Consider the following 25,526-nt stretch of genomic DNA (forward strand, 5'->3'; position numbering starts at 1 on the left):
AGCCAGAAAGGAAAGCAAGGGTGGTTCAAGGAACTTGAGCTGAGTTTCTGAGGCAGTGGGAGCTTTACCTTCTGCAGGAAGAGGACGATCCTGACGAGCATCTTGGCGTGCAGCTCCTCCAGGGTGAAGAGCGTGCGCGGCGTGCGGATGAAGAGCTTGGTCTTGCCGTAGGCCACGTCGTGCTGGAAGCCGTGGCACTCGATGAGCTTCCTCACAGCCTCCTTGTCTGAGGGCAGATCGTGGTTGGGCCAAGTGAATTCAGAGATCATCTTGTACCTGGAATTAAAAGGTACCATTTACAAATGTGAGCTTGCCACCAAGGTGCTAGACAAGGGCAAACTTCAACTGGTTTTAGAAAAAATTATCCATTAAATTATCATAAAACTGAGTATAGATGGAAGAGTCTGAAGACATCCTCTGCAGGAATCATGAACCTCAAAATACAAGGAAAATTACTACAGAAGATGCACAATTTTGTGAGATACTGCAAATTAATATTGGGAGGAACTCAATCCATCAGCACTGAACTGATTCAAGGGAACAAACTTAGCACTGGCCTCCTGTGGATTTGTCCCATTTTTCACACCTTCACTATCCAATTTTAATTTTTATTTGTTTGTTTAGGTTTTGGGGTTGGTTTGTTTAGGTTTTTTGCTTGGTTTGGGGTTTTTTTGTAAGGAAGGAAAGCTTTGTTTTGGTCACATTCTGCATGAGAAGCCACCTGCAACCAATTCCTTTGTCAGAAAACCTGGATTTAAAAATTCTGCAAATAATTTTTTCTCGTGCATCACTTTGGGAGTAATTTCTAACAAACTGTGTCACTTCCCCCCCAGCAGAGCTTTGGCTGCCCCAGTCTGTGCAAACACTGCCTGTAACTGTGGGTCAGCCATTCCTCCCACCCTCACTCTCCAAACTGCATTTTCCAGTACAGAGAAATGCAGACTGGAACTAAGACATCTACAAATCAAACCCAAAGCACCAAGATCAGCCCAAGCTCTGTAAGATTTACCAGCCCAGGAAATGCTGATTAGGGGAACAATCGTTTTCAAAAAGCAACAGTGAATTTTCTGCATAAGATTTATGGACATAACAGAGCTGGAATAGACGTTTTCCCTGGAATGGAACTCGCAGCCGTGTTCTAAATAAAAGAGGAACTAAGCCAGCTCAGCCACTTCGCACTTCAAAGCCCCCAGCCAAGGCAGGCATCGATCTCAAAGCTTCAGAGCTCTCAGCTCTCAGTTACACTTGAACGGCCTCACAATCCCCCTTTTCCTGGGAGCGCACGGCAGGAGGCTCAAAGAACACGGAACAGCCTCAAAGAGCCTGAATGGAAACACATCCCAGCACCCATTCATTCATCACATTAGCCTTTGGAAGGGGGGAACGGAGGTGCACACTGGCTTAAGCAGGGAACACCATCCCCGGGGATTACAGGGATCTCACTGATAAATAAACAGGATTAAAAACCTCCCTTCAGACTCCCAGGAGAAGATTTAGCACGTGCTGGCAAAAGCATTCCTGCTCTCACACACACAGACACCAGTGCTGCACGCTGGATTCTCTGCCCTGCTCTCATCAGGAAAATGTTCCCGCAATAATTCACTCACTGGGAAACATCTCTCACCTCGAGACAGTTCTGTTAGGAAAAAGAAAAACTAAAAGAGCAAAGCACTGGCAGTGCAACCCCCAGCCCCCAAGCTGGGAACAAGGCTGGGATCCAGGCTGTGGATCAGGCTGGGACCCAGGCTATGGATCAGGCTGGGATCCAGGCTATGGATCAGGTTCAGATCCAGGCTGTGGATCAGGCTGGGACCCAGGCTATGGATCAGGTTTGGATCCAGGCTGTGGATCAGGTTGGGATCCAGGCTGTGGATCAGGCTGGGATCCAGGCTATGGATCAGGTTTGGATCCAGGCTATGGATCAGGTTGGGATCCAGGCTGTGGATCAGGCTGGGATCCAGGCTATGGATCAGGTTTGGATCCAGGCTATGGATCAGGTTCAGACCCAGGCTATGGATCAGGTTTGGATCCAGGCTGTGGATCAGGCTGGGATCCAGACTATGGATCAGGCTGGGATCCAGACTATGGATCAGGCTGGGACCCAGGCTATGGATCAGGTTTGGACCCAGGCTGTGGATCAGGCTGAGATCCAGGCTATGGATCAGGTTCAGACCCAGGCTGTGGATCAGGTTCAGACCCAGGCTGTGGATCAGGCTGGGATCCAGGCTATGGATCAGGCTGGGATCCAGGCTGTGGATCAGGCTGGGACCCAGGCTATGGATCAGGTTCAGACCCAGGCTGTGGATCAGGCTGGGATCCAGGCTATGGATCAGGCTGGGATCCAGGCTATGGATCAGGTTCAGACCCAGGCTATGGATTAGGTTCAGACCCAGGCTATGGATCAGGTTCAGACCCAGGCCATGAGCCAGGCCTGCCCCACCAAGGAGCTCAGGAGAGAAGGGATGTCACAGCACTGAAAACCTGCCCCAGGTGTTAAACCCTCCTGCTCCTTCCCACAGGCATTAAAGACACCCCAGTGCTGATGGCCCCCCTCCCTCCCAGCCACAGCAGGTGGAACATCCCAGCTGTCCCTCTGTTGCCACTGTCCCCACGAGTGTGACACAATGCCACCAACTCATTCCCTGCAGCACAGGGCATGGCCTGGCTGCCACAGCCACTCACAATCCTGGCCTGGTGCTAATTATAGCCAGGCAGAGTTTGGAATAAATCTGCTCCCTGACACCACAGCCCTGCCCCTCTCCTGCCTGCAGATCCCCACAGCTTCCAAGGTCACTCAGACATGGAACACCCCTTCCAAATGCCTTTGTTTCTCCTTCCCCTCTGTACCTCCCTGTGGAAACACCCAGCAGGGATGAGCCTGCTCCTGGAGTTAACATTTCGCAGTCCAGCTCTCCTAAGAACCAAGATTTCTGGAAGCCACTAAATGGTGAAGCTTTAATGAACAATGTTGGGTGTGCAGCTGCAGCTGGGCCTCACTGTCCCTTCCCAGCCTGCTGTTCACAGCTCTCAGTGTTGATTCCAAGCTATGTTTGACATGGCATGGGGTAGGCATATGGATGCCTCCATATGGAAAGGGTTGGATTACTCTCACAAACCCCTTCCTAAAACCCAATCAGCTTTTTTTAATGGTAATGTATAGATTAAACCAAGAGAATGCACCCCATCTGTGTAAGTGTGTCACCCAACTGGATGATGCCATGATCACAGGAAAGGACAGCCTGTCCTGGTCCAACAGAAAATACTTCAAACTGGAAAGGGCAGTCTGGCTTGCACACAGCTCAAAGGAAGGTTTTCTTTATCCAAGGAAAGCTTGAGAAGGACATTTATAATGGTCTTAACTGTGCTTCACTTCATTCCCTTCTGAGAGAGAGGAGATATCACCTACCTTACAGGATTTAGGGCTAAATATCAACAAACTCTGCCCCTACAGAAAGAGAAGGTATTTTTCTAGTTTTATTTTTCTCCTTTTTTTTAAATTTAGAAAAGCCATTGCAGACCAGGCTTGGAGCAGCACCACACACACACAGTGCCTGATCCCTCACTCTGGATGTCAGATCCCACTCCAGGGCTGGGCAGGACTCCTGTTCCAGCAGCCCAAAAGCTGAAGCAGTGGCCATGTGCTGGTTTGGTTTCCTGGCTGCAAACACCGCAGGGCTGGAGCTCACAAGAGCTCATCAAACATTCATTAAAAACAAAGCAGCTGTTTATATTAATAGCAAATACACAAATCTTAAGAGTAAATTGTAATGAATTCCTCATGTGAGGTGAAAGTGCACTCTATCCACTGCAGAATGGTTCAGGAAACTGAACTCCAGTGCTGCAGACTGGATTTAGAAAGCCAGAGCCTTTCATTCCACATTGGGTATTATGATACATCCAGGCAAATCTCCACTGTGAACAGCAAAGATCTTTCAGCAGCACTTTGTTTCTAACTCATGACACCCCACCTGCTTGGATAGTTTAATTTTTTTTTATTCTCACAGCTCTTTTCTCACCTGATTCAATAACAGAACAAAAATTCCATTCACTGTTCCATCAGAGCAGGTTGAACTTGCAGGGCCCACCTTAATTTAGTGCAGCCTTAAGACAAATTTCAATCTAAAACATGTCATTTGTCACACGTCTGGTAGGAATTAAGAGGGCAAGAAGAATCAAAACTACATTTAATGGGTCATGATACCATCCCCCTTTTCAGACTTTCCATTTTAAAATCCAGGGGTTTTTCCCACATAATGTCACCATGCACCATCACGTGCTCCCCCAGACACACCACCTCTTGCAGCAACAATTAGCCAATTCAGACAGAAAACACCAGTTAATTAGCTCAGGTTTTAGGGTGATACTCAGGGGAAGCTCCTCATTACACATTCCCACTGCAGATTAAAACAGACAGTGAGTTTCAACAAAGTTGAGCCTGAGCAGCACAAGCACTTCAGCACAGCAGAACCAGAGTGGCCACCTGGGCACAGCAGAAACAGGGCATCCACCTCCTGTGGGACCTGTTTCAGCCTATCCAGGAGCTGATTTAAACCAAGCACAGCTCCAGGAGCTGGGCAGTGCCTGGCAGCCTGTGGCATTCACATTTTCTGAACAGAGAGAGAGAGATAATTCTCTCACACAGGATTTTTCCTGGAGAAGCACAGAGAGAAGAAGAGAAAACAATTCTTATCTCTACTTGCTGCTCCTGTTGTTTTTGCACACGTGGAATGTACTATGAAGATTGTTTACCTGAAGTGATTTGTCAGTTGGATTCTGCTGAGGATTGTTTTGTTTCCTTGGCCAATTGGGGAAAAGCTGTGTCCTGACTGTTGGGAGACAGTCATGAGTTTTCTTTAGTATGTAGTATAATATAGTATAGTATAGTATAGTATAGTATAGTATAGTATAGTATAGTATAGTATAGAATAGTGATCTCTTTAATTAACTATGGTATAACACAATATAATTTGTTGCCACATTTCTCTTCACAGACAAAAGCAAGGCACAATTCTTCCCAAGAATATTTCTGGGTTTCTTATTCTCTGAACCTCAGACAAAGGAAACACAATTCCTATCTCACTTGCTGTGCCTGTGTTGTGCCAAAGTAGAATGCAATGTGGAGACTGTTTACCCACAGTGATGGTGTTTTGTTTCCTTGGCCTGTCAGGGCCAGGTGTGTGTGTGTGTGTCAGGACTGTCACTGACAGTGATGAGATTCTGTGCAGTGTGTGCAGAGCTGAGTGCTTGGCAGATTCAGTTTAGATGTAATGTAATATAGCATAGAATAATATGGTATAATAAAGTAATTAATTATCCTTCTGATAAGATGGAGTCCTCCTCATCACTTCTCCCTGACACAGGGCTTGTCCTGTTTCAATAATAATATAGTTTTAATAAAGCAATTGTTCAGCCTTCTGAATCAATGCAGCGAGCTGCCAATCCCTCCCTAGGTCGGGGGGCCCTGTTTTTCTCCGGGCAGCCTCTGTCTCACCTGTGCAGGAACTTCTCGTAGCTCTGGCGGTAGGCGAAGCCGGCGCGGCGCACGCGCACGTTCTCCAGCAGCCCCAGGTACTCCACCTGGTGCCGGCAGCGCTCCTCGTCAAAGAGGTGAGGGGACTTCTTGTCGTTGGGCTTGATGCAGCGCACGTAGTACGGCTCCTGGGGACAGAGGACGGCAGGGTCACCCTGGCAGAACACTCTGTGTGCAGACACGTCCCCTCCTGCGGCAGCTGGGAGCGCAGCCCACGAGGTCTGGCTGCTCAGCACAATCAGAAGGTTAAAACAGAAGTGACAATAACAGTGTTTAAGGAAAGCCTGGATGTGGCACTCGGTTCCATGGCCTGGGTGACAAGGTGGTGTTGGGTTATAGGAAGGATTCAATGGTCTCAAAGGTCTTTTGCACCCTGGCTGATTCTGTGATTCAGTGTTCCCCTCTTTCACACCCTGCCGTGACCCCTTACAGGAGCCAAGTGTTCCCCACTGGAGCACCACTGGCCTTTGCTGTGCACCTGCCCAGCACCACGTCCCCCTCCTCCTGTACTGTGAGGATGACATCAGTCCTCAGAAAAGATATCAAACCAGTGGAATTCATGGAGTTCACTGCCCTGTAGGATATGGCTTTGCCTGCATCACCTCCAAAAGCAGCCTGGTCACTCCATCACTTTTATCTGTGCTGAGCCGAGCCAAACACCCCCAGCTCCTCCAACACAGCTAACAATGGAAATGATGGAGCCCCAAACCCAGCGGCCTCCAGCCCACCCTTTCCTCAGCACAAACACAGCCCACCAGCACATGAGTTCCCCTCTCTGCACCATCTGGGACTTGCAGGGGGCAGGGAAGATGGAATGGGGTCGGGAGGCTTTACTCCACCCTGCAGAAGTCCTGCCCTGTGCTGCTGGGGCTGACCCTGGATGTCCAGGTGAGTCCCACGGGGTCACACTCCTTTCCCTGCCAGCCCTCCTGCACCCGGAGGTAAGTCACATACAGGTCTGTTGGAGCATTTTGACATTTGCTATCATTTTTTTGAGATTAAAGATAATTTTTGTTTAGGCTAATATGATCTGTAACCAGCACCAGCCTTGAGGGATGGCTACAATGCCTTTAAACTTATGTACTTTCATCCCACTGGCTTTTGGAGTTCATTCACTTCTTCCTCTTCATGGCTGGCCTTTGCTATCCCACTCCTAACTTTGTTGGTGTGTGGAAAAGCAATTAATAATCAGAGAATCACAAAACATTCTGGGTTAGACCTCAAGGATCATCCAGTCCAACTCCTGCACAGACACCTCAACAATCCCACCCTGGGCATCCCTGAGAGCTCCTGGAGCTCTGACAGCCTCCACACCATTCCCTGGGGAGCCTGGGCAGTGCCCAGCACCCTCTGGGGGAAGAACCTTCCCTGAGATCCAGCCTGATCCTCCTCTGGCAAACATCACCTAAAGCCCACCGTGGCTTTTCAAATGGTATCCTTCTAACATTAACAGATAAAACCTTTTAAGTGGCCCTTGCAAAAGGAGTGGCACATGCTGCAGGCTGGCAGAGCCCACCCAGCCTCAGCCTCAGGGAGAACTCCAAGAGGATCCAGCAGGGCCCAGTATGGCCAGAGACTGTCAGGGAACATCACAGATGCACACCAACTGCAGCATTCCAAAGGCAGCTCTGACATGGGGACAAAGGGAGAAAAACAGCCTGGGTGACATCTGAACGTGACAAAATGTCACCTCTGATAACCACAGCTGATAACTAGCAATGACCTTTCAGCAACCTGCACCAGATGAAGCAAAATGGCTGTGAAATCACATCTACACTGCCCTGAGGAACCTGAGGGATCCCAAAAGGGAAAGCCCAGGAATTCTCCAGAGGACTCTGTTCCAGCACTCCTGGATGGCCTCAAGAACTCAGTGATAACAGAGGGGAGGAATGGTCTGGGGGGGAGGAAAAGGGATTGATTTAGTGAGAACAAATGCAAAGTTCCACATTTAGCAGAAATAGTTAGTTAATAAAGAATGAAAAACTGATTTGAGTCTGGTGCTAAAGAGATCCAGAAGCTCCAGCTGATGTGAGACAAATCCATGTTTCCATGTTTTTCTAGGAAAGGGCTCAGGAACAGGAAAATTGCAAGACAAAAACCTCAACACATTTCTAGTTCTCTGAGCATCTCATGCAGCCAGGGCATTGCAGTTCAACTGGGAATGTGAGTCAGGGCAAGAAAGAACAAGAAAAATCAAAAATCCAGCAAATGTGACTCAGAGGAATTGTGGGTTTAGCCTAGAAGGACCAGGCACAGAAGCCCCTGGTGGGAGATTTTGTGTATTTAAAGGATAGACATGAGGAAATGCAAACATTCAGCTTTAGGACAGAGAAGTAATGGTTTTAAGTACAGTATAAAAATTCAAATTAAGCTTCAGGAAAACAAGGAGTGGGAACAGAATGCCTGTGGGAAGGAGGGAACATCCATCAGTGGGGAGAAGAGCCTGCAAAAGGAAGATACAGGCAGAGGTGTCCTCAAACAGGAGGTGAATTAGGTGCACTCCCAAGGTCCTCCTCAGCCCTGTTTTCTATGATTTGTCTATTCAGCCTTATTTCTATGATTTGAGGTCACTTAGCCAATCTCAGGGTAATAGGAAAGACCCCAAATTGTCATTTCCCTTCAGTAATGCTGAGGGAACAGGATCATCCATGGCTGTCCTGGCTAGTCCTGACACAACCTGAAGCTTTGCAGCCCCTGGACCAGCCCAGGGATGAGTGTGAGCCATGAAAGGGCCAAGAGAGGCAGGCCTTGGAAAGCAGAGCCTCTTATCCTGAAAGCTGCCACAAGACACTGCATCTTCCTTGTGGGATTAAGCCCTTTTCTGCCCCAGAGATGGGGTCAGACCTGCCCTGTGCTGCATCTGGAGGCAGGATGAATATAAATCACCCAAATCCCTGCAGGGGGTTGATATCACAAACATCCACAGAACTGCAAAGCCTTGGAAACAGAGTATCCAAATTAAAGCACCATGGAATGCTTTGGCTTGGAAGGGACTGTGAAGACCACCCAGAGCCACCCCCTGCCATGGGCAGGAACACCTTCCACAATCCCAGGTGGCTCCAGGACACTTGCAGGGATGGGGCAGCCACAGCTTCTCTAGACATGTCATTAGGAGCAGGAATTCCAGAAGTGTCACTTGGTCACTGCTGACACAGAGCAGCCAGTTCTCAGCTGTTCCTCATGATGCCACAGAATCCCCCAGCACAGGCTGGGCTGTCAGGCACAGCTCTGCCACTCACAAATGCAAAACCCCTCAAAACCCCTCAAAACCCCTCAAATCTGTGACTTCAGGCCCAAGACAAAGGGCAGTGACTGTGCCTGCATTTGATATAAAAAGGCTGAAATCCTTTGGAAAGCAGGAATGGGAAGTGCCTGCACAGACAGGAGATCATCTATCAGTGCAATTACAGTGTAATTAAAGCCTCTCAGAAATGACAGCTCCTGGAGTAAATTCTAAAGTAGATTATTCCATGCTTCCAAATCCCCAAGCCCCAGCTCTTCAGGGGGATAATTATGCAGCTCCCATTCTTGCTGTCAGAGAACTGCAGCTTGTAAAGGGAAGAACTGAAATGCAGAGACACAAAGGCCCCAGCTTTGAAAGCTCTTTGGATGTCTAATTGCAGCTGATTTTATTTTTTTTCTATCAAGCTGAGCAACTTTTAGATTTTCAAGTGTTAAAAAGAAACCAAACCAGTTTTAAGCCATTGCACCCTAAACAAACTTTTTCTTGAGGGGTTTCTTTTCTGTACTTTATAGCTCCTTACAAGAGAGAAGGGATGGGACAGGACAGACAAATTTGTGCTGGATGTGTCCAGTCAGTCACAATGATGACATTATAACTTAGCAGAGGTGAAGCCTGTCAGTCTGGATAGAAGAGGGGAGAGAGGGAAGGAAGAGTCAGACAAAAGGAGTTACAGAGAAGGAGGAGGGAAAAAAGAAAAGAGATAAGGAGGAGATGCACGTCCAGAGAGTCCCCAGAGAAGACTGTCAGTCACAGCTGGGGCAGCCACAAGGCTTTGTGTGTCAGGATTTACAAAACAGCCACCCAAAATAATCCACCACAGAGAAAAAGGGCTTGGGCATTAAAACCTGTTCATGAGAAATGGCACATGGCAACTGGAAAAGCCAGTTTTTGTTTTGAGTGGTTTGGTTTTGGAAAAAACAGAGTACTTTTTCCTACCTACAGGAAGTTTTTGCCTAAAAGACTCTGGAAATCTGGAGGATTTCAGCAGCATTGAGATACCAGTGCTGGTAAGCCTAATTTAAACTCAGTGTGCTACAAAACCAGATTTCACAGAGTCACAGAATTGTTCAGGCTGGAAAAGCCCTCTGAGGTCATCAAACCCAGCTGATCCCAGCACTGTGAGGCCACCACTGCCCCCTGTCCCCAAATGCCACATCAACATGGCTTTTAAATCCCTCAGGGATGGGGACTCCACCACTACCCTGGGCAGTTGTGCCAATGCCTGACCACCTTCTCCATTAATAAATTTTCCCAGTATCCACCCTGAGCTCCCCTGGCCCAGCCTGAGGCCGTTCCCTCTGCTCCTGTCCCTGTTCCCTGGAGCAGAGCCCGACCCCCCGGCTGTGCCCTCCTGGCAGGAGTTGTGCAGAGCCACAAGGGCCCCCTGAGCCTCCTCTGCTCCAGGCTGAGCCCCTTCCCAGCTCCCTCAGCCCCTCCTGGGGCTCCAGCCCCTTCCCAGCTCTGCTCCCTGCCCTGGACACCCCAAGCCCCTCAGTGTCCTTCTTGTTATGAGAGCCCCAAAACTGTCCCCAGGACTGGAGGTGTGGCATTTCCAGCCACCTTTCCACTGTCTCCCTATGGACTTGTGTTTGCAGAAGCTGAAATTAAAACCAGCTTTGAGAACAGCCCCAGCACTGTTAACAACACCAGTGCCACGCCACTGACCCTAGGGAAGCTCCTGAGACATCCCAGTGACCTCAACACCTGCCCCTCCTCTCAGAGACTGCAGAGCTCTGCTTCACCACCAGAATTCAGGTGAAAACCAGAATAGCAACAAAAGAGAATTTTAAAGGTTTTTATTCTAAATAGCAGAAAACTTAAATAACTTAAATGCTGCAGTTGCTGCAGCCACAGACTTTGACATTCTGGTGGTGCTGAGCTGATGGTTGAACTCAATGATCTTAATTAAATGTCTTTTCCAGCCTTCACAATTCTAAAATTCCAAGATTATTGTTATTCAGATAGGCATTTTTGGAGACTATTCCCCCAAAGGAGGGTTTAAAGACAGTCTTCTACGGCCAAAGCCCTGCAGCTTTCCAGGGAGGCCAAACATGAATATCAATAAAGAGGAGCTCCTGGGCTGCCATCCTGTTGAGGACTACAGAAACTGAGCAGATGAATGTGGTCTGAAGGAGTTTTCAGAGAAGCACTGAGGCAGGGCAGCCCAGGTGAGACAAGGAGCACTGAATGCACTGGGCACATCAGGAAATGTCAATAAACCATCAGCCAAGCTGCACAAAACCCAAGCCTATCTGCAACTTGGTTTTTTGAGAAACAGCTGAGAATAACATGAACTGGTGTTACCTCCCCTATGGAACTTTATTCCTCTGACATCCCTGGACCTCAGCAATTTGTGCAACCCTGTGTTCAGAGCTGTTTCCATCAGCTGTGACCACAGCCTTCCCAAAAGAGTGCTGCAGGGTCCAAGCCACAGTCAAGACACACAGAGAGTGTCACTGTTGATTCCCCACTAGGGCAGCTTCATTCCCAAATTCAGCACAGGAAAAATGAGTAACAGCCCCAGGAAAGGATGAGAGCACCTGGAACTGCAGGGATGGGGTACCCAAAACACAGAGTGCCTTCAGCAGCAGTGCTTCCAGCCCAGCAGAAGGAAGAGCCAAGTGTCCAGACTGGCAGTGACTGAGGCAGAGCATCCAGTTCTTTGTGCATAACCAGCATCTTGCTGGCATGGCCTGAATACCCAATTATTGGCTTGCTAATGACATGTGCATGTCATTGACTGTCCCAAAAATCACCTCACAGAGATGCTCAGGGCAGAGCAGCCAGATACAAGCTGTCTGCACTCTGAGAATTACTGCCTAAAGTACACAAAGATTGTGTTCAGGGGCCTTGTCTAAGGAACCTCCCCAAAATTCAGATCCTTTAGACACCAGCCTGGCTGCAGGATGGGTCTCACCCACACTCTGAGAGGAGGGGACAGCCAGGGGGGTCAGGCTCTGCTCCCAGGGAACAGGCACAGCAAGAGGAAATGGCTTCAGACTGGGTCAGGGGAGGTTCAGTTTGGATATTGGGAAAATTTCTTCATGGAAGACATTGTCAAGCCCTGGAAGAGGCTGCCCAAGGCAGTGGTGGAGTCCCTATCCCTGCAAGTGTTCAGCAAAGGTGTGGATGTGGCACTTGAGGGATCAGTGGTGGCCTTGGCCATGCTGGGGATAAGTTGGACTCAGTCTCAGAGGGCTTTTCCAGCCTGAACAATTCTGTGACTCCATGAAATCTGGTCTTGGAGCACGCTGAGTTTAAATTATGCTTATCAGCACTGGTATCTCAACACTAATGAAATCTTCTTTTCTTCATTGCTATTCAACAGAAAATCACAAAACCACCAACAGCTTCAATACAAGCTTCTCAATGAACGTTCAGGACAGGTAAAGAAAGGGAAAGGACTACACTGAGACTCACTCAGGAACCTCCCAGTGAATTTGACTTGGAAACAGCTCCTGCTTGTGCCTACCCCTGAAAAGGCTGGTAATTATGATGGAGATACTGATGATAAATGGATTGAAGTAAATTAATTCCACCCAAGCCAGGCAGCCTTCAGTGAGCAATGCTGGCACCCACTGATTCAAGACGGATAAGGTGGGATTTAAACTCTCCATGCCCTGCTGGGAGCTGCAGGGATTGTTCAAACCACCACAGTGCACAGCATTCTCTGAACTATTCTATTTTTACACCTACCAGGTGGCCTGGAACAATGTTTCCAATAAACAAGAAAAGGAAGTTTTTCCATGGATGCCTGCTGCACTTGCCTGCTCCCAGCTCCCTGCTGTGCCCTGATCACAGCCCTCCCCACAACACCCCCAGTGATTCCTGCTGTCCTGAACCCCTCCTGGGCTGCCTCAGGCTCCCCACACTGGGCTGGGCACAGGTGACCATGGCCACTCTGTAGGACCAGACCTGCAGCACCAAGGAGGAACTTTTCCTTCTGCAAGTGCTGCTCTCACAACACAAAGCAACTCCCTGTGTTCCTGGCAGCTCCTGACACCTGTACCAGATTCAGGTCAGGGCCAGCCAGCAGATTATTTGGAAGCTGGACAGATCAGATCAGTTTTGACTCCTTGGGAAACAGACTAAAGCCTGTGCCCATGCCCACCAGGGTCACAGCCCCCTTCCCAGCTCTGGCAGCTCATGATTTGCCATCCAGGAAAGCTCCTCTTGGCCTGCACAGGCACTCTCAGTTTTGACTGCTGGTGCCTATTTTAGTAAGGCCTGGCCTTGGGCTGGGCTCACAGGAGCATCTTCTCAGGAGCCCTGAGGCAAAACATTTTCGGGGAGCCACAGGGCTCCACTGCCCACTGGGGCCCAGCTGGCACCTCCAGGCAGCTTTGGTGGGTCCCAGACCCTCCTGCAGAGCTCAGATCAAACCCACTCCAGTACAGGAACACACAAAAATACAGAATCATGGAATCACAGAATGTCCTTTGTTGGGAGGACCCGCAGAGATCATCCAGTCAAACTCCTGGCTCTGCACAATCCCACCCCTGGGAGCATTGTCCAGCTGCTCCTGGGCTGGGACCATTCCCTGGGGAGCCTGGACAGCACCCAGCACCCTCTGAGGAGACCCTATAAATCAGGTGTGATTTCATGTCCTAACTCTGGACACAAGAAGTGAGGGCAGCTCTCTCTTCCTGTGCACAGCCAGCACTGGGTGGCCGTGCTCTGACCCATCTCCTTTTCTCCCACAGCTCCTGAGAAGACACTCAGAGCACTCATTGCTTAATTATTCTGAATGTGGACACCCCCCAGCACCCTGGGCTCTCTGTTCATCTCTTGTGGGCTGTACCCCAGTGCCAGGAGTCCAGCAAGGCCACCCAGCTCCAGTAACACCCCAGTACTGCTCAGGGATCTCAGCTCAGCTTCCAGGGCTTGCTCAGCTGGGCTACTCCAGCAGCTCTTCCCAGATTATCCCCTTCTCCACCTTCCATCACTCAATGTGGTGCTTGCCCAAGAATGCCTTCTACCATCAAACTGAAATATGGGCTGAAAGAAAAGCTTTCCCTCCTCACCCTCTGGCATGGCAAAGAGGAGGAAAGAAGGAACTCACACAGGTCTGTATTGCACTCCCACTGGCATGGGAAGCCAGAGAGAATCTCTCCACCATGAACAGCATCCTCTGGGCCCTCTGCCCAAAGAGCTTTGCTAAACATGACATCACAACCACAACCACAACCACAACAACAACAACAACAACAACAACCATCATGAAAGTTTAGGACAGGTAAAGGAAGGGAAAGGACTACACTGAGACACAGGAACCTCCCAGTGAATTTGACTTGGAACCACAACCACAACCCTAAGACAGACTGGCTTTACTACAAGTAAAAGATGCACTGCTCATGGAGGAGCCAAAAATCCACCTTCTTCATGGGGGATGGAGGTGACCCTCCCTCCAGCCCTGTCCAGCCAAAGCCTGTTTGGCACAGACAAGGCTACTCTGCCTTTGATCAGCTTAGCTCCTGATGGATGGCAGCAATGGGAAGGTAGGAATATCTCCAGGGAGAAGCCACACTCTTCTCATCAGAGAAGAGTCAATTTTGAAACAGGAATCATTACCTTCAGTGTCAGGTTGTCCACCAGGGCAATCATGGAGTTCTTGAACAGAGTAGCTGCTGTCAGAGGTCTCTTGGTGACCTCAGTGATGCTCAGTTTCCCCTCAGGCCACATCATCTTCAACACAGGGTTGGAGCTACAAGAGAATCTCTTTAATTGCAGTCTCCCAGCACTTCCACTGCACTGACAATCCAACAGTTGGTCTCTACCCAGACCCACTGCTGCCGCCAGCTCACAGGGCATCACCCAAGCCAGGCTGAGACCCCTGGGCACCACATTTCATGCTCTTAAGAGCAAGTTCAAGCTTACAACTGAATAGTCTGAAAAAACAACCAGCACATTCTCCCTTCAGATCAGGATGTGCAGCAATAGGACAGAGAAAATCCCACAGAGCGATCCATCAAAGGCAGGGGCTGCCTCACTGGCACAACAGAAATAATTTAATCAACACAAAGGAGAGGGAGACCCACACAACCCTTCCTTAGAACCTGACACCTGTGTTCAAGCTGCATTTCTGCACGTCTCTTGATATATAAAGTAATTTATACACTTTAGCCTGCATTTCTGAAGAGTTCAGGGCGAGGTAAACTGGCCCTGATGGATGGCAAGAGCTCAGGAACAAACAGAAACTGAGCACATTTACAGCAATCTAATGGCCAATCTGTCCCAGGCTTTAATGTGCTGGAAGTGGTGTTTGGGAACAGGATTTTCCAGAGACTTCACAGAAAACAGGCTAAATTTGATAAAACCACACAGCAAATATTTTGCAAGGTTTCTGGTCAATGGGAAGTGTTGAAAACAGGAACAGTAGGACTGCTCAGGGAAGCACAGCCAGCCAGCCCAAAGGGCTGCAGACCAATTTAACATCTGTACAGGTAAACAGAGCCCACCACTGCAGGGTGTTTGTGCCCACTGTCCTCTGAGCAGAGCCCCTGAAAGGTGCAGATTACAAAATTAGGACATGTTTAGTGTCAGGCGAAGAAAAACAGCTCCATGGGGACTTCCACCCACATTCTGACAGGATTTCAAATCTGCTTCTCAAGGAACTTTTGCTTGCCCAACATGTGACCTCATAGTTTGCACTTCTCACATCACTGCAAGCATGAAAGGATTCACACCTATCTCCCCATTTTCTTTCTAAACAGGGTGTTTTAGGTGGGGCTGAGGATTTCTGTTGTTGTCCAAAGCCCCCCAAAATCTTCAGCACTGATTACAGACAGAGCAATGATGGTAAATCTGCAATGGGTTAATGACAAATCAGGCAGCATAAGCAAGCTCTGCACTGTCTTGATTGCACCATCAGTTGGTTTCAAAAAAAACACTTTAAATTCTGTTCAGTTAAAGGCTGCATCAGAACAGAAACATGTACAGAATAAGGACTTTAACCTGAAAAATCCAACAGCCTCTAGGTCATGGGAGATGTACAAAGATCAAATCCCAAAGCAATCTGTTTATTCACACACTGAAGACAGAATCACTGAAAACATGAGTCTCTGATAGCATCACTCCACAAAGAAGGATTCTGAAAAATCAGATTAAAATTCACCTCATTAATATTCTTACCTGTTGTACATGAGGCGTTTGAAATCTTGAAATAAAGTGTCCTTGTTTTTATCAATGAATCCAACGACAGAGTAACTAAAAAATAAAGGAAAAACAAAGTTAATTGCAAAGTAGCAAGGTCCTTCTGTGAGCTGCTGGTAGCTGTGGAATCAGCATCCCTGCACTCCTACAGACACAGCAGATGCTAATCCAGCCCTGCTCCCAGCCTATCACTAATGACTGCAGGAGCAGAGTGTGAGACTTGGCTCCTTGGGCCCAGCTCCCACCTCCAGCACAGGAACAGCACACCTGGCTCCAGAGAGCTCCTGGAACACAGACAGCACACCTGGCTCCAGAGAGCTCCTGGAACACAAACAGCACACCTGGCTCCAGAGAGCTCTTGGAACACAAACAGCACACCTGGCTCCAGAGAGCTCTTGGAACACAAACAGCACACCTGGCTCCAGAGAGCTCCTGGAACACAAACAGCACACCTGGCTCCAGAGAGCTCCTGGAGCAGGAACAGCACACCTGGCTCCAGAGAGCTCTTGGAACACAAACAGCACACCTGGCTCCAGAGAGCTCCTGGAACACAAACAGCACACCTGGCTCCAGAGAGCTCTTGGAACAGGAACAGCACACCTGGCTCCAGAGAGCTCCTGGAGCAGGAACAGCACACCTGGCTCCAGAGAGCTCCTGGAACACAAACAGCACACCTGGCTCCAGAGAGCTCCTGGAACAGGAACAGCACACCTGGCTCCAGAGAGCTCTTGGAACACAAACAGCACACCTGGCTCCAGAGAGCTCCTGGAACAGGAACAGCACACCTGGCTCCAGAGAGCTCTTGGAACACAAACAGCACACCTGGCTCCAGAGAGCTCCTGGAACAGGAACAGCACACCTGGCTCCAGAGAGCTCTTGGAACAGGAACAGCACACCTGGCTCCAGAGAGCTCCTGGAACAGGAACAGCACACCTGGCTCCAGAGAGCTCTTGGAACAGGAACAGCACACCTGGCTCCAGAGAGCTCCTGGAGCAGGAACAGCACACCTGGCTCCAGAGAGCTCCTGGAACACAAACAGCACACCTGGCTCCAGAGAGCTCCTGGAACAGGAACAGCACACCTGGCTCCAGAGAGCTCTTGGAACACAAACAGCACACCTGGCTCCAGAGAGCTCCTGGAACAGGAACAGCACACCTGGCTCCAGAGAGCTCTTGGAACAGGAACAGCACACCTGGCTCCAGAGAGCTCCTGGAACAGGAACAGCACACCTGGCTCCAGAGAGCTCCTGGAGCAGGAACAGCACACCTGGCTCCAGAGAGCTCCTGGAACAGGAACAGCACACCTGGCTCCAGAGAGCTCCTGGAGCTGTGCAGTGCTGGCTGAGACACCTCCCAGCACCTGGGCAGGGGGTAGATGGCCTAATTCAGGAGTTACACTCGGGATTCTGTCTCCAAACTGAGTGTGTGTGTTTGTGTTAAATCCTAAAGAAATTCAGGTTTGTTTTTCAATCTGTGCAGTCTGCCCCTCTCTCAGTGGAGAGTCTGAGTTCCAGAGCAGCCTCTGAGTAGTGACTGGGAGCTGCCCTGGAAATCAGCACACACAGAAACACACACACTTTAGATTCCTTCCTTCCTCTATTCCCACAGGAACACCACTGGAGGAGGTCACTGTTCCAGGGTTTCATCTCTTCTCTAGGTCTCAAGGCAGGCAGTGCTCTCTCCTCACAGAAAAGGTCCAAAGTCTCCCCATTCAGTGATTCCCATGCAAATGTTTCCTGAGCTTCAGATCCCTCCCTGGGAAGCTGCACCCAACCTACAGACTCTGGGATCAACCCACAGCCTGCAAATCCCTGTATGGAGCCATCCTCAAATCACTGAGTCATGGAATAGGAGCTTTTAAATGGCACCCAGTGCCACGCCTGCCATGGCACAGACATCTTCCACTGTCCCAGGGTGCTCCAATCCCCAATGTCCCACCTGCTGCCAGGGATCCAGGGGCAGCCACAGCTACTCTGGGCACCCTGTGCCAGGGCCTGCCCACATCAAGTCTTAGGGCTCCATGAGAGATCTGGGCCTGAACTATCTGTGATTCCTTCCATATTTCAGTTTTATTTTACACCATTTGTCAGCCACTGGCAGTTCAGAAGGTTCAGCCACTAAGAAGGTTCAGGACCTTGTATTTTCTCCTCCAAAACCCCCTAAAATCAGGGATGTCTGTCAGGAACTGCTCAGCAAAGACTCCAGAAGATAACCTGCTTGTGCTATATGGGCTCCAGTCTGATCACACTGGCTGTCCTTGGAAATTAAAGGTAAAATTAATCCCAAGGTAAAAGAAATCATAAATTCTTCCTTCAGTAACTCCCTTTCTTCTGACATGGAAAGTTACACAAATCCTAAACCATTAAATTACTCCAGTGATATTCCACACAACAGCTTTCCCAGCAAATGGTTTCTACCATGTGCATCCTTCACTTCCACTCACTCTCCATTCCCAGTGCTGTCACCTCCTGCACTTGTTCCTGCAGGCTCCTGGCAAGCACTTCCCAACCCTCTACCCTGATCCCTCCTGCAGGTTATCTCTCCCCTGGGCTTCCAGCCTGCTCCAACTGATTGGAGAATTTAAAGCCAGAGTTATATAATCACACCAAACAGATGTCTAAACCAGACTTTACTAGCTCAGTGTAGGTTTCTTGCACAAACACTGCTGCCTTTTTTCCCTTTTTCCTCCCCTGGAGCACTGCTCTCCCCTCACCCCCACCCCTTGCTCTCCTTTTGTTTCACTTCAAGTACAAATTCCCACTCTGTAGAGCAAGGCACCAGCAGAAGATTTAATTGATAAGCAAGTGCTGCACTCTGTAATTGTGTGTGACAGCTATTCTGGCTTGCACCAGAAGCAGCAGTAAATCAGAATATTGTACCAATTCAGAGCTACTGGGAAGACAAAAATAAAATGTGCAGCTTTATTTCAGAAGGAAACTCACATCACATCCCCGGCGTAGTGCTTGATCCGGAAGTCTCTGTCGAACTCCAGCGTTTTGTCTGTGGCACAAAGCTGAAACAAATTCACTTCCATTAAAATACCACCCATGGACTGATATTAAAACACCAGCCCTGGATTTACAAGCTCCATGGAAGAGCAACCTGCCTTCAAAATAGCACTTGGAACTACAGGAATTCCACTTTCTATGGGCTTGTGCAGATGCGAAAGACACTGCTGGAAAATGTTTTCATGGATGCACTGTAAGAACATGTGCTTGTACAAATGGAGCTGCAAGAGCCTATAATTTTATGAAGAAATTGATACTATCTCAGAAACACCATTATGCAAAAAGAACACTCGTGCCTGTAGAGAAACATTGCACCCACGAGTTAATTTATTACTTTTTAAAGTCTTTCTTTATTTAAAGTCTTTTGCAATTGCAGTGTAACTCCTCTGCAGAGAAATGGGCCAACTGCTGTGACAGCAGCAAGGCTTGTTCAGTCCCAGATCCCTCGTGGTCATCTGACACCCCTCAAACAGGGAACCCCCTGCAGACCCACTGCTCCAGGCTCAAATTCCCACCCCACCCCATCCCATTCCTTCTGTACAACACGAGATGTCCAGTGCCCACGTGGCAGCTGTTCAGCAGCAGTGCCTGTAACACACTTATCCCTTCAGTAATAGCAGGAGCCAAAAAAATCCATCAGGGTTGGCTTAATTAAAAAAGGAGTATGAGATAAGAATGAGGATTTTGTTACAGGCAAAAGGAGCAGGAGATAAATTAAGTCTTTGCAGGCAGAATTTAACAACACCAAGGGCCATGAGCAGATATCTGCTATCCACAAAAAGTCTTGGAGAAATAAAAGAGGAAATTATCATGGTTGAAATAAAGGGCAGGAAGGATGATTAGGAGCAGGGAGATGCACTCCAAAAATTCACCTCTGTCCAAGAACACAAAATAGATTGGCTCAAACTGTAAGAACAGGTGAATAAACCAGAATATATTTTACACAAAATAAATCAGAAGGAGGAGCTCAAGGAGTGTGAGTACCAAGGTCCCCAGGAGGTCCCAGAGGTGTGGGAAGTCCAGCATGGCAGGAGCAGGGAGCACCAGGAGCTGCAGAGCTGATGGATGACCAAGGTGCAGCAGAACACAGGGAAAATGAAGAACTGAGGCAATACCAGGGAAACAAAGCCATTTTTCTTGCTGCAGCTTTGCTCCCAGCAGGGGACTGAGGAGTGCCTTCTTCAGCTACCCAAACACACAGCTCAAACCAACAAGTTAATACAAGGGGTAAATACCAAATGGCAACAGAAATGTGTCTGTGCTACCAGACAGGGCACAGCTGGCAGCACAAGCTCCTCTAAAGCTCATCCAACTCTGGAGAGGCTGGAAGGAGCCATAACAGCAGTCAGGGATTTTGTTGTTTGCTGGTTTGGCTTTTTCCAAAGGAGTGATTCTGTCCCAGCTTTGTGTTTCATGGACAAAGCAGTTGGAATTAGTGAAAAAAAGCCAGCAACTCCATTGATACAGTGGATCACCTGCCTGGGTTTCTGTGAGCCCTTCCAGGGGACTCCTCACTGACAGCTCACAGCATTCAAAGGTGAGTAAAGACAGGAGAAAGGTGTTGGAAAGATGGGAATCCTGTGGGAGCCTGGCCTGAGTCTGTGCTTTCACAGCATCTGAAATGAGCCATAATCTGAGGGCAAGGGGAAGGTCATAGGGCTGGGTGGGGGCACTCAGTCACTGAGGACTGGCTGGGAAGAGCTAAATGAGGGCAAAGCAGAGCAAATGAACTCCCCAGCAGGGCAGGGATCCTCACTGAGAAAGGGCTAAGTTCACAGGAACTGATGGGCCCCAAACCATCCCTTCCTGACTCAACAGGGATCTTAAATGTCCTCGTTCATCTCAAAAAGGACACTGAGAACTGGGAGAGGCTTAAAGGGCAAAACCCATCCACGGCTGCTGACTGACTGCCCTGGGAGGATGGGCCAACAAACACAGCTTCCCCAGGTTAGGAAAGAAATGCCAGAGATGATGGCAAAACACATGGAGATGATGTTGTGGAAGAGGAAGAGAACTGTGTTTTGCCATTTAAATCTAGGAGGTGAGAGGTGTGATCTAAAATGGAAAAGCGAGGAGGGAGGGAAACAGGGAGGAAGGGTATTTGAGCTGTGGAATTCTTTGTTGATTTAAAAACCAAGAAGACCACACAAAAACCCTATTAAGAACAGCAGGGGGTTCCTGGGCTGCTCCTGAAGAAGGGGAGCATGTCAGGTTATCAATACACATCTGCCATATGTTGGGCTCTCACTTGGGCATTCACCACTGTCCAGTGTCTCAGGTGACACAACACCAGGTGGACTGGAATGGACCTTCTGATACTCTTCCCTTCACAATCAGTTTGTTGAGACTGATGCTTTCCACAATTTGAAGACTGAGGCATTCATGGACTGTCTGTCACTGCACTTGATCCTCCCAAAGTATAATATCAACAGAAAATAAATGGAACTTGGAGAGGTTGAGGATACAAATGGTGATACTGGGAAGGGCCACTAGAACAGCTGGCACATCTGCACATCCAGATTAGCATTAGACAAACCCGAGGAGGACACCCCATGCTCCAGGAACACAAAATTCTGCCCCAAATTCTGCTGGTGGAAGTGTTAAGCAGCATTGTCCTGGCTCACTTGGCCTTCCCCAGGACAAGGGCGCCGGCAGTGTGGAGCAGCCGGGTACCCAAAGTAGGACACGACTATTTAGGGCACCACAGCCCCCCAGAGCTTCTCCACATGGAGCCTGTGTGCAGCATGCTCTGCAGAGAGCAGTGGAGCATGAACTGGGCTGAGGGATGGGAGCTGTTCCCAACACATGCACTTTAACTCTCAGGGAACAGCTCCCATCTGTGTCTAACTTTACAGGATCTGCATGGAACCACTGCAGTCTGCAAAGGCAGGAGAGATGGAATCAAGCACTTTGTCTTAATCCAAGTTAGAAAAGCCTGGCTCAGAAGACTCAGGCTTCCCACAGCAGTTCTGGGTGGGACTGAAGAAGAGCTCTGAGGTGCTGGGATGTCTGCAGAGATGTGATGGGGAGAAAAGATAATAATTATGCCAAGAGGTTTATGGGTCAATGTTTTCAAGGCTCTATTGATTTAACTAGAAATTAGCAAGCCAGGCAGATCCATCAGCCCCTCCATAAACATTATTTATAGCAGGATGCCTTGCCTCCCTCTCAGCCTGTGCAGGCAGTTTCTGACAACGCCACCTCCTGCTGAGGAACACTGCAGCTGGCACTGCTGCCCTTTAATGTCTCCTTGCTGGGAGGGGACTCCCAAAGGCAAGGACTTGAGCAGATTTTATTTTTAAATGTTCATTTTGTAGCCTCCCATAGCACCTCCTGAAATTCCATCCCCTTCTGCCACTGCACTAAAGGACCACCTGCTCCCTCTGTGGCAGAGCCCCTTCCCCTGGGCAGATGTGGGGGCAAGGACAGAACAGAAATCAAACTCCTCTCTGACATCCACCGACCAGACAGCTCCAGAAACTGGACCACTCCCCAGCACCCTATTGCAGAGGATCCCAGACTTCATCCCACCAGGACTACCACTGAAGGAAGCAGTTTGTATTCAACCAGGAACCCAGGCCAGGCCTCACACTTGTTTTCAGGTGGGTTTTCTCAGAATATTCCATGTCACTGCTCGGCACGTAACATGGGGGTCAAAACTGGAATCAAGCTCCCTGTCTCCCTCCCTGAGCTCAGGTGTACCTGGCAGGTGTGCATCAGGTGTGCTGCAGCAAAAGGGCATTTAAGGAAAATTATTATCTGGGAGGAAAAAGTGGGTTTGGTTTACTTTCATCCTGGCCTCTCCTCAGACAGCCCCAGCCAGATCCATTGTTTATCCCGGGCCTCCCAGAGGCAGCCTTTAGCACATATCTTACACAACCAGGCTAATTTGGTACTTCTGACCTACATAAAATATTGTGCTGGGGTGGGAGGGAGCAGGGGGGACCAGCACGCTGAGCCATACAGTTTAGACAATGTTTCTGAGTAGAGACACATCAAACTAAAGGCCCTTATTTGATTACTCTGTGTGAAAGATTCTCCAATTAATCAGGCTGGTGACCATTTTGCAATCTGCTGCCAAGTGAGGAATAAATGAAGCCTTTTAATTCGCCCATTGTAGCCCAGACAAAGGCAGGCGAGGGGCCTGGGTGCTCTGAGGTGCAGTGGGAGACGAGCACGTTCTGCAGCCAATGAGGATGAAAAAAGCCCAAATCACGGCGCTGTAATAATGCAGGAGTGTGAATAATTTCACTGTCACTATGTATTAGAGCAGCCTGGGAAGAACAACACGTGGGCAGAGCCGGCATATCGATTGGTTCCAGATGACATCATGATATGTCAAGGCACGAGCTCAGGCTCCTTTTATCCCGGAATGAAAGGGATGAGCCACGGCATGTGCTGGAGCTCCCTCTGCCGGGTTCCTCTGCGGCAGGAGCTGCTCCGGGCTCCTCATCTCACACTCAGTCGCAGTGATTCCAACCCAGCCCCCCCGTAAGCCCCTTTTCCTCATTTCCATTCCACGTCAGAACATGGGGAAGGGACAGCAGAGGACAACTGGGTTACCTTCCTGCTGGAGAAGTGTGCGTGCTTCCCCAGTTTGTTGTTGAGGGCCTCGAGGAACATCTCATCCGTGACTTTCCCCACGTTCATGCAGGCATCGTCCAGAATGGCAATGATCCCTTTGTGCTGCTGCTCCACCAGGTCCACGATAACCTGGTTGTTGAAGTAATCAATCTGCAGGAAACAAAGGACAGGGGTGTTGGTGACCTTGGCTGCAGAAATGGGAGGGTACCAGTGCTGGCCATAGCAGCCAGTATGACAGCGAGGAGCAATCAGCTCTGAATGTGCAGATCTCAGATTCCAGATAAAGCAGGCTGCTCTCCTACACTGAACAGCACAGAAAGTGATTTTTCAAACCCCTCAAATACATCTCAAGATCTCTGCTGCAAAATGCTCTTTAAAATGTCTTTTACAATTCAGCTGTGTGCAGTCACCACAGTGACACTGCACATCCTGTCCTTGACATTCTGAAGCGAGTATGAACAGAAAAAGTCAAGATTTTTCCATATTACCATCAACAACTAGAAAAATCTATAAGCACTCAGCACAGAAACCCACAGTGTGTGGCATCACAGAGGTACCACATTAGGTTTCATCTGAGACCTGGTGTCCCATATTTTCCCAAGGAGACACATGGTGAGGTGACTGGGGAGCTCCTGCCCCAGCCTGATCCCAGCCTGGCAGGACAGCTGGCAGGGACACATATGTCCTATCAACTGGAGCCTGCATGTGGAACAGCTTCAGGTCCAGCACTTGTGCTGGTACACTGACCTCATACCGACCTCTCCCTCCCATGCCAAAGCACTCACATGCTTCCAGGGAATTCCCTCTCGCTGGTACTCCTCCTGCTCCTGCTTTAGAACCAGCTGAATGAAGAGCTGCTGCAGCTTTTCATTGCAGTAATTAATGCAGAATTGTTCAAAGCTGCAAAAACATGAAAAGAAAAGATGATGAGTGTTCTGGGAAAGGCAAAGGCACAACACTGGGCTTTAGAAGGTGGCTCACCTGTTATTGTCAAATATCTCAAAGCCATAGATATCCAGGACCCCAATGACTGTGTTCTTGCCATGCACTGTGGTGTCGTAGTTCTTCACCTCGATGACATCGTTGATGTGTGTCACAATCCAGCAGAAGAGACGCTCGTAAATGGCCTGCAGGAAACACAGACTGAGGGCTCCTGCCTGCACCTGCCTCAGCTCTTCCCAGGAAACTCCACACAGCTCATTCCAGGCCTCCATCAAAGCTCCAGGTCATGTTCTGCTGAAAGTGAGCAGCTACTGACTGAAGAAAATATTCTATGGAAGTATTTATTTTCTTTCTTCCAAAACTCATTTATACCAAGTTGAAATCCCAGTGAGGTCACTGGGTGCAGCAGTTCCCTAATTTGATTCCAGTCAGCTTTTCAGCTGCCTAATAAGTACCATTCCTGAGAATTATTTAACAATAGTGAAGAGCAAGAGAGAGGTCAGTCACAGAAACTCAACAACTGAGCACAATGACAGGAAAATAATCCTGTTCACCTTTCACAAAGATAATGTTCTGTAGGCAGAGGTGTCTTCAAAGTCTTCATGTTCAAAATGTGCTGTGGAGCTGAGTAAACACATTATCTCAGGAAAAGAAGTCAAGGTAATTATCAATGACCTTCATAACTTCACCCATTCCTCCCTTATAATTTGATTTCTTAGCAGAAGAGGAACAATTGTCACTCCTGCCATCAGTACTCACTTTTCCTGTGGAAGGTGTCCCTGCCCATGGCAGGGGGCTGGAACGAGATTGTCTTTAAGGTCCCTTCAACCCAAACCATTCTACAATCCTTCATAAAAAAATATTTAAAAATACCACTTTGTGTTTCCAACATGAATTCTAAATGTTACCGTTCCAATCTCTACTCTTTGAATTTAACTGCAACGTGAAGTTGAGGATCCCATTTCACAGCAAATTCCTCCCTGTAGGACACATTTGCAGATGCCTGCCCAGCCTGCTCCCATCCCCTTCTCGGTGTGCCTGGCACTGCTGGTTGTGGGAATGGATCT

General features: G+C 48.8%; 1 protein-coding gene across 4 annotated transcripts in view; it reads right to left on the minus strand.

The window, feature by feature from the left end:
* Positions 1-25,526, minus strand: part of MYO1D (myosin ID) — a 158,692-nt gene that overhangs the window by 89,823 nt on the left and 43,343 nt on the right. For all 4 annotated transcript variants that reach the window (XM_059869530.1, XM_059869534.1, XM_059869532.1 and 1 more), the window contains exons 9-16: positions 24,499-24,644; positions 24,303-24,417; positions 23,497-23,667; positions 18,868-18,938; positions 15,906-15,980; positions 14,346-14,478; positions 5,492-5,658; positions 69-276 (exon numbers count right to left, since the gene is read on the minus strand). In XM_059869530.1, coding sequence (XP_059725513.1) covers positions 69-276; positions 5,492-5,658; positions 14,346-14,478; positions 15,906-15,980; positions 18,868-18,938; positions 23,497-23,667; positions 24,303-24,417; positions 24,499-24,644 — 1,086 coding nt within the window. The remainder of the gene's footprint in view (positions 1-68; positions 277-5,491; positions 5,659-14,345; positions 14,479-15,905; positions 15,981-18,867; positions 18,939-23,496; positions 23,668-24,302; positions 24,418-24,498; positions 24,645-25,526) is intronic.

This window comes from Haemorhous mexicanus, chromosome 28, assembly GCF_027477595.1.
Source record: "Haemorhous mexicanus isolate bHaeMex1 chromosome 28, bHaeMex1.pri, whole genome shotgun sequence".
NCBI classification, from domain to species: Eukaryota; Metazoa; Chordata; class Aves; order Passeriformes; family Fringillidae; genus Haemorhous; species Haemorhous mexicanus.